The sequence below is a fragment of the Hoplias malabaricus genome, chromosome 18 (assembly GCF_029633855.1).
Source record: "Hoplias malabaricus isolate fHopMal1 chromosome 18, fHopMal1.hap1, whole genome shotgun sequence".
Taxonomy (NCBI): domain Eukaryota; kingdom Metazoa; phylum Chordata; class Actinopteri; order Characiformes; family Erythrinidae; genus Hoplias; species Hoplias malabaricus.
Genome location: NC_089817.1, coordinates 22,476,286 through 22,495,436, shown reverse-complemented (window position 1 = coordinate 22,495,436; position 19,151 = coordinate 22,476,286). Strand labels below are relative to the sequence as shown.

Sequence of the window (19,151 nt, the reverse complement as noted above, 5' to 3'; positions counted from 1 at the left end):
TACTACACTGTAGAACCAACCAACCTGTAAAGATCTGAGTTAGTGCGTAGCACTGGCTACTATGAAATAAATAAATCATCATGGCAGCACAGTGGCACAGCAATTAATGTCCTTGGTTTGTGGGTTCAAGTCCCACTCACTGTGAGGGTTTGGTGTGTTCTCCCTGTGTCTGCGTGGGTTTCCTCCGGGTGCTCTGGTTTCCTCCCATGGTCCAAAAACACACATTAGTAGGCTGATTGGCCACTCAAAAGTGTCCATAGATGTGTGTGTGTGAGTGAAAATGTGTAGCTCCCCCTCCGGGGTGTGTTAAGAAATAAGAATGACTATTACCAGCATTCCTTTATATCCTAAGATCTTTTTTTTTTCTTATATATATAACATCTTCTATAAAACTCTAACTGTAAACATCAGTTTTGGAGAGGAGAGAGACCATGTTGAATTTGGAGGCTGCTGGAATCTTGTGCCCTGATTAATCACCAATAACTCTCAGGTGCTTACTCCACCACTGACTGACTCTACATGGGACGAATGAGGAAGCGCTCTAAGGCATCATATTCAAGGACACTGATTGGTTACAGTTATGTTGCTAATTACATATTCTTTCAGTAGTGGTTTTTGGTTGGCTGTGCTTATGCATTCGCACAGGGACCCAACATATCTTCCATGGCAGCAAATCAGCCAATGGAAACATTTTCTCTATACATTTTATAAATATTACAATGTACATAACATTATTTCCCATTTGTAACATTTATATGTCAAATAAGTAGTTAATTTTTATAGAAATTTTTTTTTTATTAAGTAAAAAATTCCACCAGTGAGGGCAGCATGACCACAGTTGCTACAAACCACTGAATAGCAAGGTGTAGAACCTGCTGTCTTTTGCATTAGCGCCATAGACCTATAGGTCAGGTTGATGAAGCTTCATGATTTTCAAACCTCAATAGTCCTTTGATATATTAGCAGTTCAGCTTGGAGCATCCACGTTTGTGCAGTAGCTTAGAGGTACATCCAGTCTCACTATTGGTCCTACTACACTCAGCCATGTAACAATGTAGTTAACTCTCCTGAAATAAGACAAAAAGAAGTGCAATGAAAGTGTATTTAACTATAATAAATTACCAGTGTAGTATTATTAAATATAAACTGATTCAAAAATATGGTCAATACCTTTTCTCAGCATGTGCCATTTGCAAAACAGGCCTCATAAACTCTTCTGTACGACAAGGATGGAGCATAAAGAATGGCTGCCCAAGTAAAGGGTGTTCCTGAATACATACATAAAAATTTTGTAACCTGTAATCTTAGAAATAATACATGTTTGTATCTCATATAATTATTAGTATTATTACAAACCTCATTTTCAGAAAATTTGAGTTTGTAAACCACAATTACAAAGTATCTTCACATCATCATAAATCCTATGTGCTAGTCCGTCTAAAACAAATCATTTAATTTTCACCTTAGGATTCCATTGTAAACCCTCTCAGTATGTACATATTATGTCATTTATTTGTGACTGGTCAAGTTTTAGTTAAAGTGGATTTTATTTCTATTTCAACCATATACAATGTGTATGCACATTATGTAATATGCATACACATTGTAATGCAAATGTAATGCACAGTAAAACAAAATAAATTTCTTCAAGGACAAAGGTGATCACTGCTTACTCAATCTTCTCTCAACATTGGACCCGTTTGAAAGCTGTTTTGATCGCTCGGGTTTTCCTGTTTACTCGTTTCCATTGTTATTTCTATATTTATATCTGTTTTTATAACCTACTAACCATCCATAGATCTATCTTTTAGATTGTCTCCGCAGGAATATTCATTACAGAGGCACTAAAACTGCCACCGGACCCTGGAGTAACGTTCTTGGTGTAAGTTACTAAAATTCACTAAAAGCGGTAAGTACCTGCAATTCCATGGCTACTACTGGCTGTTTTGCCTGCTCAGAGTGTGGCATGTTTAGTTTAACGCCCTTTTCCACCTCTAGCGATAAATATAGTGGTTGTATTTGTAGTAAGTGTCAGCTAGTTAGCTCTCTGGTGGATAAAGTGGACCAGCTAGAAGTGCGCATCCGGAGCTTATTATTGTTGAGGGATAAACAGCGAGATTCAGTGTTAGCAACTCCGGGTGCCTTAGGGAGAGTTAGCACCCCCACGACTCCGGCGTTAGAGCCCTCACAGCGGGGTGAATGGGTGACGTCTCGGCGTCATAGCCGGAAAGCTAAGGCTGATGCTAACGCTGAGGCCAAAGCTAGCCCACCGGGACACCACGCTCCTCCGATTCGCGTGTCAAACAGGTTTGCCCTGCTCAGCGAAGCACCCGCTGAGGAGCCTGTTAAGAGTGCTCTGGTTATAGGAGACTCTATTGTTCGGCACGTGAAATTAGCTACTCCTTTAGGGGCGCCGGCAGTAACAGTTAGCTGTTTATCGGGAGCCAGAGCGCCGGATATTAGTGGCAACCTTAGACTGTTAGCTAATAGGAGATATTCGAGGGTAGTCATTCATGTAGGGGCCAATGATATTCGTCTGCGGCAGTCTGAGGTAACTAAGGGTAATATTAGAGAGGTGATTAAACTGGCCCAGACGATGTCCGATGCCGTAATCTGCTCTGGCCCCATACCAATGCGGCGTGGCGACGAAGCTTACAGCAGACTTTGGGCGTTAAACTGCTGGATGTCCAAGTGGTGTTCCGAAAATCAAGTGGGGCAAGCCTGGTCTTATAGGTAGGGATGGTATCCACCCCACGCGGGAGGGTGCTGCCTTACTTTCTTGCAGTATAGCACATAGTCTTTTAGTTAGTCGGCAGAGTAGTGTAGATAGCTGCTGACAATCCAGAGCCGGGACCAGGCCGCAGACAGACAGGCTAAACCGACCGTCTGCGAACTGTCTTGAGACGTCACCCAGGTTCAACTGTATTGAGACTGTGTCTTTCCCCCGAACTAAATGTAAAAGTAGAAAAACAAAATCAGCCTGTTTCAGCAACCTAATCAATATTAAATCATACACAACACCTAGCAGCAACACCTCAGAACTAAAATTTGGGTTACTCAACATAAGATCACTAAACTCAAAAGCACTCATCGTAAATGATATTATAAGTGATCATAAATTCAATGTTTTCTGTCTCACGGAAACGTGGGTTAAACCAAATGAATATTTAGCACTAAATGAAGCCACCCCCCTAGGCTATAATTATGCACATAGCCCAAGAATATCAGGCAAAGGAGGTGGAGTATGTGTAATTTACCAAAATACCCTAGAAATTAGTCTTAAACAATGTGACACCTTCTCTTCTTTTGAGGTTCTCTCCACTATTATTACAAATCCGGTCACAAAAAAGGACGCATTTTTATTATGCAACATTTACAGACCACCAGGGCCTTACTTAGAATTTCTGAAAGAATTCAGCGATTTTGCTACAAACCTAGCGGTGTGCAATCATAAAGTTATAATTGTAGGAGATTTCAATATCCATTTTGAGAAGGAAAGTGACCCACTAAAAAAGGCATTTACCTCAATCTTAGACTCTATTGGTATTACTCAAAATGTAACAGGGCCTACACACTACTGCAGCCACACTTTAGACTTAGTTCTGACACTAGGTCTTAACATTGACAAAATTAATATCTTACCGCAATCCTCAGCAATCTCCGATCATTACTTAATTTCATATGAGCTACGTTTTATCCATAATATATGTAAGAACCCTCGCTATTCTACAAGGCGTATAATAAAACCATCAACCGCCCTACAATTTATAGAAAACCTACCAGAACTATCGACCCCAGTTCCAACCCCATCAGACCCAATGGACCTAGATGTACTAACTGATTACCTAGAAAATACCTGTCGATCTACTTTAGAAAAGGTAGCACCACTTAAACATAAAAGTATAAGACCAAGCTCGCACCATGGTATAACGATAAGACCCGTACTTTAAAACAAACATTACGAAAACTAGAGCGGAAATGGCGATCAACCAAGCTTGAAGTGTTCCATTCTGCCTGGAAGGACAGCCTTATAGAGTATAGAAATGCCCTCACTAAAGCTCGCTCAGCATATCTGGCCTCGCTGATCTCCCATAATAAAAATAATCCGAGAGCACTGTTTAGTGTGTTTTCTAGAATTACAAAAAATCAAGCAGGTTCTGAACAACTAATTCCAGCAACTCTCACCAGTAAAGATTTTATGGACTTTTTTAATAATAAAATTGAGAATATTAGACAACAAACTCTAGCCACAGGATCAAATCCATCCTGGCTGCCACCTGATGTGAATGAAATAAAACATAATATAACTGTAAAAGAAAGACTTGAAACCTTTTGCCCACTCCCACAATTAGAACTAGAGAAGATTATCACCTCCGCAAACTGTACAACCTGCACACTTGATGCAATTCCCACAAAGTTGCTCAAAGAAGTACTACCAGCTATTATTGATCCTCTTTTAACTATAGTAAACTCATCCCTTAGTCTGGGCCATGTACCCAAAGCTTTTAAACTAGCAGTTATTAAACCTATGATCAAGAAACCAAATCTTGATGCTAGTACACTGTCTAATTACACTATTTCTAATTTGCCATTTCTGTCCAAGATCTTAGAAAGAGCTGTGGCCCAACAACTTCATTCCAACAAGTTCATATCTACATAAGAATCATATACATGAAAAATTCCAATCTGGCAACATCATAGTACAGAGACAGCTCTAGTCAAGATAACAAATGATCTTCTTCTTGCCTCTGATCAAGGCCATGTATCCCTGTTGGTGCTTCTTGACCTAAGCGCAGCCTTCAATACAATAGACCACAATATTCTCATAGAAAGGTTAGAAAACCTGGTTGGAATCACAGGGACAGCCCTATTATGGTTCAAATCTTACTTAACGGAACGTTATCAATTCGTAAAAGTAAACAATCTAAATTCAAATTATTCTAAAATAAGATTTGGAATTCCACAAGGCTCTATTTTAGGACCATTATTATTTACATTATACATGTTACCGCTAGGCACAGTTATAAGAAACCATGACATTAACTTTCACTGTTACGCAGACGACACACAATTGTATATTTCAGCCAAGCCCGATGACAAACACAGATTAAAGAAAATAGAGGACTGTGTAAAAGACGTGAAAGGCTGGATGTTGCGTAATTTCCTCCTCCTAAACAGCAACAAAACAGAGGTCCTGCTTTTGGGTCCAAAAGTGACAAGAAATAAATTATCAGACTTAATTTTAAATCTAGCTAACTTTCCAGTTAAACCTGGTTCAGCAGCAAAAAATCTTGGTGTCATAATTGACCCGGATTTATCATTTGATCAACACATAGGTAGTATCACTAGGACAGCTTTTTTACATCTTCGCAATATTGCTAAGATTAGAAATGCCTTATCCCTTCAGGACGCAGAAACATTAGTACATGCCTTTATTACTTCAAGGCTTGACTACTGTAACGCACTACTGTCAGGATGCACCAGCAGCAATTTAAGAAAACTTCAACTAGTTCAAAATGCTGCAGCTAGGGTCCTCACTAAAACTAGAAAATTTGAACATATCAGCCCAGTTTTATCATCACTTCATTGGCTGCCTGTTAAATTCCGCATTGACTACAAAATTTTGTTATTAACATATAAAGCTCTACATGGGCTTGCTCCTGAATATCTTCAAGATACAATTTCCTATTATGAGCCCCCACGTTCACTCAGATCACAGAATACTGGATTTTTAAATGTTCCCAGAATTCAGAAGGCCTCAGCTGGGGGAAGAGCCTTTTCTTATAAAGCCCCCCAACTCTGGAATGATCTTCCAGAAAATGTTCGGGACTCAGACACAGTCGCAATCTTTAAATGTAGGCTAAAAACTCATTTGTTTAGTTTATCATTTGGTAGCTAATGCTCCCCCATAGATAAAGGCGGCAGATCCGGGGGGTCCATGGACACAGGGAATTATAGTAAACTGAGACGCTGGTGCTGTCGTCCCGCCGCTTCTCGCGATCACTCAGGTTTGTTGACGGTGGAGTGGAGGGATGCCAGTGTTTCAGGATGCTCCCGTGTCTGTGTGTCCTCCTGGTTCTCTCCTTTTAGTTAATGCTGTCATAGTCAGATCTGCCGGAGTCATTAGCCACACTCTGGAAATTTTCATATTTTCTACTTTACAAACACAAAACAGTTCAAAACTAATTCCATCCCTTTACATCTTTCCGAGTAAACGACTGCCCACCTGTCTGTCTGGACACTGATGGATGACTGTCGAGATCCTCCTCCACGCTTCAGACCAGCTGCCCACGCTCCAGCAACCACCAAGTGCCTTGAAGCTGTCCCTACACTGAAGTTCTCATGGACTACTAACTATCATCACCAGTAGATTGACCAGAGGAGGATGGGTCACCCCTTGTGAGCCTTGGTTCCTCCCAAGGTTTCTTCCTCAGCTGGGGGAGTTTTTCCTTGCCACTGTCGCCCCTGGCTTGCTCACTTGAGGGTTTTACATTTGTCTTTACATTTCATGTCAAATCTTGTCTTACTGGAATTCTGTGAAGCTGCTTTGTGACAACATCAGTTGTGAAAAGCGCTATATAAATAAATTTGATTTGATTTGAACATACAAACAGAAGCTAAAATCTGAAAATATGTTGCAATTCTGTAAAGAAGTAGACAAATAAAGTCCATTCTACCGAACTGTCTGGAGACACTAAGTGGAGTGTGTTTGAGCATGCAGCTGATAACTTGGATGAACATACTGATATTGTGACATCCCACATCAGCTTCTCTGAGGACATATGTTCCGACCAGGACTCACATTAAAGAAGATATTCATGATTGTAATCCAAAACAATTTTTATACAATTCCTGTTTCCTAACCATTTGCTGGCTCTCCAGTCTGTTTGTGCACTGGAAAAGCACACAGTGTTTGTATGCAACCCTGTCTTGTTAAATAAGAAACAAGAGTGTCTGGATTCAAACTGATTCAGGAGGTCTTTCCATTCTTTCCTCACACAGACACAGTTGAGAATGGCATCTGGAGCTGTCTGGACTTGGAGAGACCTCCAAATGTTGAAAAGCATCAAAAGAGATGAGGATGTTGCTCTTTTCCTGCTCCACAGGTGGGTGACAGATTACTTAAGGTGGAACTGACTGCATGAAAGTAAGACATGCTACAAAACTAAACAGTTCATCTTACAAATGAGATTCTGTAGTAATTCAAACAGTGAATAAAAAAAGTCAATTCAACCTCAGCCACGACCAAGCTACAGTCTGCCAAGAGACGCAGAGCTACTGAATGAACACAAACAAGATGGCCAGGATTTTTTTTTGCTGTTTGTATTGTCATCTGGCTGATGTACAGCGTGCTTCAAACATAGCATCACATCTCTCTCTAGTCCCCATTCACACCTTATTCAAACTATAGCTCAAGCATCAGCACCTCTTCCCCATCTTTGACTGCTTCGCAGCCAGTACTAAGGATCTGTGAACAGAATGCGTGAAGAGGCCCAGATGGTGTTTCACCCGCATCTGAAGGTTTGTGCCGATATGCACCAGCCTTTCAACAAATCACTGTAGCTGCGCAACCTTCCTGCTCAAAATGCACCACAATAATAATATCCTCAAGAAAGCCATCATCACTGGACTAAATGCCTGCAGACCCATTGCCCTGACATATTCAATCATCAATTGCTTCGAAAGGCAGGTACTGGCACATATAATGGACATCACAAACTCCCCCTGCATTAAAACAATCATTCTGGAACTACTCCAACACAACATGTCGGCCTCTACCTGGCCGCTTCCTCACAGAGAGGTGCAGGTGAGTTTTGGAAAATTTTCATCAGCAACTCTAACAATCAGCATTGATGCCCAACAAAAATGAGTACACTCATCATTTTTCTACTCACTGTACACTTATTGTTGTCAAAGTCTTTCTGAAAATTTTGCATATGACATCACAGTCATTGACATATCATGTGTTCTTGAAGGCGACATTCAAAATTTAAAGATTTAAGCAAAATATGCTTTTATTCGCAAACTTTTATTTTGCTCCAATCCTCGGCTTCACTGGCCTCTGATTCACTGTCAGAGTCTGATTTATAAAGCTCTGGGCTTGAGGTCAGTAATGAGAGCACAACATTATAGCAATGACGGATAATTACAGTAGGGCTGCACTTAATGATTATTTTGATAATCGATTATTATTTGGATAAAAAGGAAGACAAGCCAAATTTGGTTTCCTGTCTGTTACTAGCATATTCAGGATACCATCAGTGAGAACAGCTGCTTGCTGTAGTGTGCAGATCTTTTTCAAAACATAGTCAGCTGGGCTGTTTTTATCTGAGGTGAGAAAGTGACGATATGAACATACACCTTTTTTAAGTTAATAATTACTGATCTAAAATGCAGACAACAATGCAGGCAAATTGAAATTACATAAATGGATATTGGGTGATGCTGCCATGTGCTGAGAATAAAAGGGAAATTCATCTAACACATATGCTCAGATATGGTTAAGATACTTAAGATTTTAGAGAACTAATGTTGTAATTGTATAAGGAACACACAACCTACCATTATTAAAAACTAGCGTTTACATGAACAATTCACCCAACCGTTACATTAATTTTATGTTTATCAATATTTAACACAGTGTGTGTAATGTAATATACACTTGGTTATGATACACAAACACTAACATGCAATGCAAGTCAAAAAATACCTTGAAAAAGGCTTTAAATATATTATTTAAAAAAATGTTTTGGATTTTTTTTTCAACTCTGAATGTAACTGCCGCCGCATTTAAGGTGGAACGGAAAACTCGGTAAATACAAAAGTGATATAAATTTACTTTGACATTGTTTAACTACTCTAGCAGGCTCTAGTGACATTAAGTGAGAGAAAAAATAGAACTTGTCGCTAACGTTAGCTTGACTAAAACTACGGCTTGTTTTGGAACTGCTGGTCGAGATGACACATTTAAGGTGGAAGAGAAAACTCGGGGGATGCTAAGGCTTGTTCGCTAAACGCGAGTGTAATATCAATGTACTAAGAAAACAAATGCTAACTACTCTAGCAGGTTCTAGTAACATTGAGTGAGAGAAAAAGTAGAATTAACTTACTATACTTAATCTCTTTCACACATAGCTCCAACAGGCTTTATTTTCAGATGCTCATGCAGTGATGTTGTGCTGCCGTGCCATGCGAGATCAGCTGTGCACATTTTGCACCTAACGCTGTTCCTTGAAAGCGTTAATGTAAAGTGTTCCCATGCTTTTCATGACTTGGGTCGTACATTTTTCTCTCTGCTTGTGCTTACATTATCCTCTGCTGTGACCGCCTCCGCCATTTTTCAAACCCTTCTTCCAGAGTTCGTCACGTGTAACAAGTGTACCCATGTGTATAATAATTTAGACCCAACTAATCGATTATCAAATTAGTTGCCAACTATTTTAACACTCGGTTTTAATCGATTAGTTGCTGCAGCCCTAAATTACAGGTATAAAAGCGGCCTATATAACTGTTAGGGAAACAGGAGGATCTGAGTGTTCGTTAACGTTAATATTAGCTGTGTTCAGGTTATGAGAAAGTGCTCTAAACATGTAGCAAGTTAAATTAGTCTCTGGCCTTGTCCCAAACTGCACGCTGCTGCTCTGAATAGTATGAAAATACATATCTACCACCCTTAGCAGTGTTTCTTTAGTGTACTACGTAAAGTTCCATAGTGTGTTGTTTGGGACACAGCGTCTCCAACGTTAATGTTAATAAAATGCTGTTCCACATCATTATAAATGCTGTATTTGACTGCCTTATCTACATAGGAATCAGCTTATAGCTAATATTTTGGGTATGAGGTGGACTTTTACTCAGCAATTATGTCTCTCACCAATATCAAACTCACTCCTACGTCCTTGCATCTGCCTTTGCTCATTTTTGCACACATTGAAAAGTGAGAAACTGAAGCACAATCTGAAATATTAAACTTTCTGTATTTTGGCCAATTTTCTGTATTTTTTTTATTTAACACTGATGTTAATGTTGAATCTGGTGTTATAATGTGAAGCTACTGATTTACAGAGAGAAGTTGATGTTACTTGAATAAATTACAGAAACTGTAAACTTGCATGTGTATTTTATGACCATTTTGGGGTGATATGGTACAGTTGTGGTGCAGAAATTCCTCTTCGTCTGAGATGGGGAATGATATAAACAATAAACATTACAGATAAGTTACATTTAAACCACATACAAACAACAGTTTTTCCCCTCAAACATACTGTTCCACCCTAAAAGACATGGAGCCTCTGAACGAAAACAATCCAGAGAGAACGTTTCCCCACAATCATAGTCCCCTATAATAATTAATCAAATAAAATATTAAAAAAAATTGAATTATATATTTTATTCCTCCACTGTTTGTAGACAGTATGTGATGGCTACAGAGGTAGAGGGGGAGGCACAGGGCACGTCTGGAAAGGTGTTAGAAATACAGGAGAGAGTGGAAAACAAATGGTGGGAAACTCTGAGTTTTGGGAACAGGATACAGTGAAAGATGATTGAAATGTAAAAGAGCGAACAGATGGTGAACTTCAAAGGGTTTTCCAGGTATAAAAAAACGCTGATCAAAAATGGTCAGCAGAGAGGTGTAAACAGCGTTGCACGCAAGTTCCTCTCTCACATTAATAAAAAATTGCTATCTCATTTGATGCTGACTCAGAGACTCAAGAGCTGTCTTATTTTCTGTCATAATTTTCCACCACAATAGTCATAGCTTATAAATGCTACATGCAAAATTATTGATGTTGAAAAAAGATGGAAGATAAAGAGATATTTAATATTTGTGTGTCACCTGTTGAGTTAGAGCATCCCAAGGTCCTTGAAGTAATTGTTCTCTGTACTTTAGGTGAATATTGTTCCATATATCTTCAAGGGCCAAGAGACGTCCATCTGCAAAAAAAGGCAAACTAATAGCCATTGCATAAGAATGTTGTCGTATTCTGGTACACTGAAAACCGTATAGGGCGGCACAGTGGCGCAGCAGGTATTGTTGCAGTCACACAGTTCCAGGGACCTGGAGGTTGTGTATTCGATTCCCACTCCGGGTGACTGTCTGTGAGGAGTTGGTGTGTTCTCCCCGTGTCCGCGTGGGTTTCCTCCGGGTGCTCCGGTTTCCTCCCACAGTCCAAAGGTGGATTGGCGACTCAAAAGTGTCCGTAGGTGTGAGTGTGTGAGTGAATGTGTGTCTGTGTTGCCCTGTGAAGGACTGGCACCCCCTCCAGGGTGTATTCCCACCTTGCGCCAAATGATTCCAGGTAGGCTCTGGACCCACCACGACCCTGAACTGGATAAGCGGTTACAGATAATGAATGAATGAATGAAAACAGTATTTTAAATACTACGTACAGAGGGAATCACCAAAATCATATACCTAGTGTTGATGCACTGAAGTACAGGATAGGGACCTGATAGCTGCAGGAGTATAAAACATGGTATTCATAGCACAACACCACAGGGCTCTCACACACTGCATTATTTCCAGCATCATCAACCTCTTCCACCTAGAGAGAGCAAGGGAAATATTCAGCAGACAGGTTGATATACTGTCATTTTTACATACAGTATTGATGTACAGTGTAGTACAAACACATTCTAGAAATGTAATAAAATGGAAATCTGCCATTTGCTAATTTACTTGCACCTTTATTTAACACATAAAAGAGCAAAATTTTTTCCAGTGTTTTCGATGATGAACTTAATTCTATGTGATGAATATAAACACATTTAGAAATTGATAACGGGCAACAAAATCTGGACCTGCCACGGAACCTTAACTGAATAAGTGCTTGCAGACAATGAATGGCTGAATGAATTTGTTTTCATGAAACCTGTTTCCTTTAGTATTCAGAATTATTATTTAATGTTCAAAATATCTTTACCAGTCCTCAGAATTCTATAATACACTTGCAGATTGTTTTCTATTTACGGGTATAATTAAATGAATATTCTTCTAATCATTAAAACAGAATAAATGGCCATTATTTAACTTAATTATTTAAGATATTATACTTTCATATTATACATTTTTTTGGAGCTGTTGTCCACCCAATACTTCTTAAAATACACAGTGCACTACTCAGGGATTCAGGGATTAAAAATGTTATGCAAATACAAAAAAAATCACCTTGTCTTCAACTAGAGCATTTATATCTTCTTCTGTCTTCTGCTGCCTACGTTCATTAGGCAAAGTACACAATCTTCCAGGTATTAGAACAGTCTTTTTCATGTAGCCTTCTTCACATCCCTAAATAAAAATCCATCAAACAACATTAAATTTCAGATGATACTTTAATAATGTTAATACACCAGATTAAAATGAAGCACAGGCGAGAGTAATAACTTTTATTATCTCAGTACTATGGCTTCTTTATTAGGGAACGATGAATTAGGATAAATTGAAGCTGATATAATGGAATCACAACACATATGTAGGCCTAAGAATTCTTGTGACTTTGACCAGAGCCAAACTGCCATAGTCATAAAGTTTTGATTAGGGCATCTTCAAAAGGGAATTTCTCATGGTGTGTTCATCAATGCAAAACAAGCGAATGAGTGACAGTTATTGCCCTCAAAGGTTTTCTCCTTTCTGACTGAATTTATTCCTATTATAGATTAAGACTGAAGTGTTTATATTACACTCCACTCAACAATTTGATGAAAATCTCTATTTACATATCAGCAAAATATGCTTTTCTTGAACTTATTATTATTACTCCTCCTTGGATCACCACCTTAACGTGGTGGAGGGGTTTGCGTGCCTGCGTGAGCCTAGGAGCTATGTTGTCGGGGGCAATAGCCCCTGGTAGGGTCTCCCAAGGCAAATTGGTCCTAGGTGATGGGCCAGACAAAGAGTGATCCATAAAGACACGGATGAAAAAGATAACGTGGACACAGCCTCCCTTGCCCGGAGCAGGGTTACCGGGGCCTCACCCTGGAGCCAGGCCTGGGGGAGGGGCTCCTTGGCGAGCGCCTGGTGGCTGGACTTGCACCTATGGGGTCCGGCCGGGCTTAGCCCGAAGGAGATACATGGGTCCACTCTCCCATGGGAGAGGTAGTAATCCGGGTCTGGTGCATTGTGGATCGGGTGGCGGTCGGGGTCGGGGGCCCTGGCGTTCTGATCCTCGGTTACTGAAACTGGCTTTTGGAACATGGAACGTAACCTCTCTGGTGGGAAAAGATCCTGAGCTGGTGCGCGAGGTTGAGAGGTACCGGCTAGATATAGTTGAGCTCACCTCGACACACAGTATGGGCTCTGGAACCAATCTCCTTGAGAGGGGCTGGATGCTCTTTCACCCTGGAGTTGCCCAGGGTGAGAGGAGTAAGGCAGGTGTGGGCTTACTCATAGCCCCCCGGCTTAGCGCCTGTACGTTGGGGTTTACCCCAGTGGACGAGAGGGTAATTTCCCTGCGCCTTCGGGTTGGGGAAAGGGCTCTGACTGTTGTTTGTGCTTATGCACCGAACAGCAGTTCAGAGTACCATGCCTTCTTGGGGACCCTGGAGGGAGTGCTGGAGAACACTCATTCTGGGGACTCCATTGTTCTGCTGGGGGACTTCAATGCTCACGTGGGTAATGACAGTGAGACCTGGAGGGGTGTGATTGGGAGGAACGGCCCCGCTGATCTGAACCCGAGTGGTGTTCAGTTATTGGATTTCTGTGCTCGTCACAGTTTGTCCATTACGAACACCATGTTCAAGCATAAGGGTGTCCACAAGTACACCTGGCATCAGGACACCCTATGCCGCATTTCAATGATCGACTTCATAGTCGTATCATCTGACATGCGGCCATATGTTCTGGACACTCGGGTGAAGAGAGGCGCTGAGCTGTCAACTGATCACCACCTTGTGGTGAGTTGGATCAGATGGCGGGGGAGGATGCCGGACAGACCTGGCAGGCCCAAACGTGTGCTGAGGGTTTGCTGGGAACGTTTGGCAGAGGAACCTGTCAGAAAGATCTTCAACTCCCACATCCGGCAGAGCTTCAACTGCATCCCGGGGGAGGCTGGTGACATTGAGTCCGAGTGGGCCATGTTCCGGACCTCCATTGTTGAAGAAAGAGTCCTATCGAGCCTGGTTGGCTCAGGGGACTCCGGAGGCAGCCGACAGGTACCGAGGAGCCAAGCGGCTCGCGGCCTCGGCGGTCGCTGAGGCAAAAACTCGGGTGTGGGAGGAGTTCGGTGAGAACATGGAAAACGACTTTTGGTCGGCTCCGAGAAGTTTCTGGCAAACCGTCAGGCGACTCAATCCCACCAGCATCCGGGAGAGACTCGGAGTGGAGCCTCCTGGACGCCTTCCTGGAGAGGTGTTCCGGGCATGTCCAACAGGGAGGAGGCCCCGGGGCAGACCAAGAACACGCTGGAGAGACTATATGTCTTGACTGGCCTGGGAAAGCCTCGGTATACCCCCGGAGGAGCTGAAGGCGGTGGCTGGGGAGAGGGAGGTCTGGGTTTCTTTGCTCCGACTGCTTCCCCTGCGACCCGGACCCGGATAAGCGGTGGATAATGGATGGATGGATGAACTTATTATAGAAGGACCGAGAGGAAGACATTATGTCTTACAACCTTCCAAGATACATAAACTGTATGCCATTATCATCAGTGATAATTCTGAGTTTAAGAAAAATCTCTGTATGACATAGCAACCATTCATTATTTTATGCGACTTGATCTTGCCCCCACAGAACATGCTGTAAAAGCCCCTTTCCAGGAATAATGTTTGTTGCTGTTGCCTTGTACAAGCTAGGCTGATTGGGGAATGTAATTGGATACAGGTTTGCATGGCTATTATTTTCCAATTTAATTGATTATTTAAAGGATTACTGACCTGGATCAGTGCAAAATTATTTTATATTGAAATGGCCTCAATCAGCCTAGTCTATCCTGATTGATTTGTATACATGGACAGACTCTATTATGACTGAGGTAGTCTGATTTTTGTAAAAGTGGCTAGTGTAATTTGCATTAGCTGATTGTTGTTCTAAACTTTTAGCTGATTGGTATATGTTCAGAAACACTGATCAAATATTTTAGCTTTAGAAGATGACTTGTGTGGTAAGTATAGGTTATCCCACCTTTACGTTTGTCCAGCTCCATCCATCTTTGAGGACATCAGAGTGCTGGAGGAAAAGCTGGCAGCAGAGGAAAAAGCTCTTCTCATCAAGGTAACATCTAATAGGACCTGATTCTTCTTCATCTGACATCTGAAAAGAACCAAAATGCATTAAATTAAAAGAAAATTAAACAAAACAAAACATAAACACACAATCTAGAAATTAAAAACTTCAAACTTACAAAATAATTCTAACTTAATTTTTCAGTTTCGTAACCAAAATTTGAGAGAAAAATAGAAATAGAAAAATAATAATTAAGTTTAATTACATTTCTATAACCAGTCAGTGCTTATATTCATAGTCAGTTTATTGCTTTATGAACAAGAATAGGCCACTTTGCCAAAAACAACAACAAAAAAGGAACAATGCCATCAGAAAAGACCATGTATTCCTGCATCCACACATACTACACAAAGAGTAACCATATGTCAACAATTTCCAGTAAATCTGAAACCTTTTTTGGCTTAAGCTTATTTAAAATTGACTGATGCTAATTGGAAATGATTGGTGAAACCATATTTGTTATTCATATTGCCCTATTGCTTTCTTATTTTGCTATTTGATTTCTACCAAAGTAGTTATCCTTTTGAGTCTTGCTTCCTCTCAAAGTTTGTTGCTCAAGTTCTAAGGATGTTTTTCCTTGCTATTGTTGACTTGGCTTGCTTAGCTGGCCCCAAAAAGCCTGCAAAGCTGCTTTCTGAAAATGCTACCTGTAAAAAGTGCTATATAAAACTGAAATTAAGTAGTAGTGCCTATAGCATGGAAAACCTATTCAACTGTGAAGGCACCATTAACTTTGAAAAATACAGATAGGTTCAATTAAATGTTAAAAGGAAAGATGATGTAACACCTTGTTAAACATGCTCCCTACATTTTTTGGAATACGTTGCAAGCATATAACTTGAAATGAGCATATTTAACAAAAATCAATAAACAAAAAAAGGACAATTTGGACCATTTGGACAAATTGTAGGACAATTTGGACCATTTTATGGGAGACTACATGTTTTCCATAAGCTCTGGGTAATTTAAAGAAACTCCTGCAAAGCATTATGTGTACCATGAAATGGATTTGGATAAAAACCGCAAAGGGCAGATTTTAAAATGTTGTTTTGGAATAAATTATTGTAAGGAACCATGCGTAATGAATGTGATATTTTCACATTATTGATATGACATGTATGAAACAGTCCTTTACTAACTATGTAAACAGATGTTTGAATATAATATTTTAATGAAAAATCTGAGCATCCTCTGTCCCCACTAGTCTTTCACTCACAGGAAGAAACAGGACTAAATCTTTTAAATTTTAAAACAATTTAAAACACAGTATTTTAATTAAATATGCAAAATGTTTAAAATAAGCAAATTCCAAATATAATGTTAGACTGAATGAAACGTCAACAGTCGTTTCTTCTGAAATTAAGGGCATTTATCAGGTGTTTGGTATAAGTCCAAAAGAGGTTTCTACTGTGTTTAATAAAATCTGTACAGTCATGTTACTGAGGGAAAAAAATCCCTGTGCGCTGCCTTTTATAATTATGTTAACAAATAGAACCGGTAAGGCTGCTTCGTGAAGTTCATCCAATTGTGATATGTAAAATATTTATTAATGAAAGGCTGCTTTATTATGTTCTTGTTTTGTTATGGTAATGCACCCTGGCTGAAAATTTTCTGGTCTGAAGTGAACCTAGGCTGAATACTAACAGTGTATAAACATTCCGGGATTTTTTTTATCCTCCTTAACCTTCCATCTCATATGGTCTTTGAATGAATGCTCTACAAATTTAGAACCTGACATTACTATTTATTCAACCAGCATAACAGTGGCGTCTTAAAATGTTTAAGTTCAAGCGGCGAGTGACGTTTCTTAGCCTACACAACACTTTGGTTCCATGGAAATGAACTACAGATATATTTCGTTGAGGAAATAAAAGCAAAAAATGCACTGCACAAAGTTCAAACATGGACTGGTGTTTAGCTGTTGCTACCAAATCTTTCCTTACCATGCTAGTCCTTCCGGGAGAAATCTGCCCTGAACGTTTTTGCTCATCTCAGAAGTATAAGGCGCAAAATTTTGAGACTCTCTCAGCGTGGCCTGCTCACTCGGTGTAGCTCCATCCCCGTGGCCAAGCACCCTTTATCGGACTCATGTGGTCTAGTCACAAATAAAATGGAAAATTAATGTTAAGTTGTCAAAATAAATTTGTTACATTACTACAGGACCTTTCTTACATGTAGGTTTTAGTGTATGTTCAGACTTCAGGTCAGGCCCAAACAAAAATGATTTGGTTAATTCACAATGACACATTTACAGTTGAACCAAAATACGTAATAAAAATATAAATATAAATCAAAAGAAAATTTAAAAAGTGACGATTGCTCTAAATTCAAGAACTAATGGAAAAGCTGGCTAGGCTTATTAGGAGGCCATTGATAATTTACTTTACATTGATAATTTTCTCAAGCATTCAAATCTTCACAACGTCATATGTCCAGAACTGAAATAAACTGGAAAAAACATTTAGATATGATTATGCACCAACTGATTCAAATGCACTTATGAATTTAATAATCATTTTGGTATTTAGAATCAGAATGCAAATGACACCTATCTTTAGTTTACATACAGCACATCAAGTTATAATTTCAGGGGTGTTATCATCCACTGACATCTAAGACTAGGAAGACCTCTAGGAATTTATATGTCAAACCACTGTCGTGGTTCACCTAGATATTTTTTATTTATTTATTTATTTTATTCTTTGTGATTTTGTAGCTAATGCGTTCTTGTTTTCTAGGTTCCTTGTTTTGTCAAATATGCTTTAAATTTTTTTTTTTTGGACCTTGACCTATATTTATGTTATTCTATTACGTTTTTCACTTATGTCTTTCATTTTCTAAATAAACATACCTCTCTTGCATGTGTCCTCCCTCCTCTCCATGAATGAGTTACAGAAACATAGCCTAAATGTTGGCTAAGAAATATTACAGTGGCAAGAAAAATTTGTGCACCATCCATTATCTGTAACCGCTTATCCAATTTAGGGTCGCGGGGGGTACAGAGCCTACCTGGAATCATTGGGCGCAAGGCGGGAATACACCCTGGAGGGGACGCCAGTCCTTCACAGGGCAACACACACAGACACACACACATTCACTCACACCTACGGACACTTTCGAGTCGCCAATCCACCTGCAACGTGTGTTTTTGGACTGTGGGAGGAAACCGGAGCACCCGGAGGAAACCCACGCGGACACGGGGAGAACACACCAACTCCTCACAGACAGTCACCCGGAGCGGGAATCGAACCCACAACCTCCAGGCCCCTGGAGCTGTGTGACTGCGACACTACCTGCTGCGCCACCGTGCCGCCCTACCCCTGATAATAATGAAGATTGGGTAAATATGGATGTAATTTTTGTTAGGGTGCCCAAATATATGCACCTGCCCAATTTTGGTTAAATAATTATTGCACACTTTCTGTAAATCCTATAAACTTCGTTTTTCTTCTCAAATATCACTGTGTTCGTCTGCTATATGATATATTTAACTGAAATTGCTGATCTGAACAACCAATGATTTATAAAAGAAAATCCTGAAAATTGTAAGGGGTGCCCAAACTTTTTCATATCACTGAATGTAAATCATTCAGATGAAAAATGAAATGCAAACAGATATAATACATATTGATGGGAAATTACTTGATTGCTAATTAAATAAGCTATTATCCCAGCTAGCAAAATGGTATTGGCCCACACATGGGCGAATCACGCATGCAGGCACTACATCAAATTCTGTGACCCTTCTGTGGGTGCTACTTCATAGTTTGGCATAGAGGGTCACAATGTCTGACAGCTGCCGTCCCCATTGAATCCCCATAATAGACCTTATAAACATTCAGGTTTAAGTACATTTATATAATTAATATTCAGTGGGGTCACAAATTATGACGGCAGCTGTCAGAAACTGTAACCCCTATGCTGGACATGAATT

General features: G+C 40.0%; 1 protein-coding gene across 2 annotated transcripts; it reads right to left on the bottom strand.

Annotated features, from left to right (window-relative positions):
• Positions 1-818: 818 nt before the first annotated feature.
• atg10 (ATG10 autophagy related 10 homolog (S. cerevisiae)) lies at positions 819-17,267 on the bottom strand. 2 transcript variants are annotated; one of them, XM_066651620.1, is made up of 7 exons: positions 17,161-17,267; positions 15,116-15,244; positions 12,170-12,289; positions 11,417-11,546; positions 10,838-10,935; positions 1,171-1,268; positions 819-1,067 (listed from the first exon to the last, which is right to left on the bottom strand). In XM_066651620.1, the coding sequence occupies exons 1-7, from the start codon at positions 17,161-17,163 to the stop codon at positions 968-970; spliced, it is 678 nt and encodes a 225-aa protein (XP_066507717.1). In that variant the 5' UTR covers positions 17,164-17,267; the 3' UTR covers positions 819-967. The 2 variants fall into 2 exon arrangements, with proteins under 2 accessions (XP_066507717.1, XP_066507718.1); XM_066651621.1 differs by lacking the exons at positions 819-1,067; positions 1,171-1,268 and adding an exon at positions 10,022-10,176.
• Between the last annotated feature and the right edge of the window lie 1,884 nt (positions 17,268-19,151).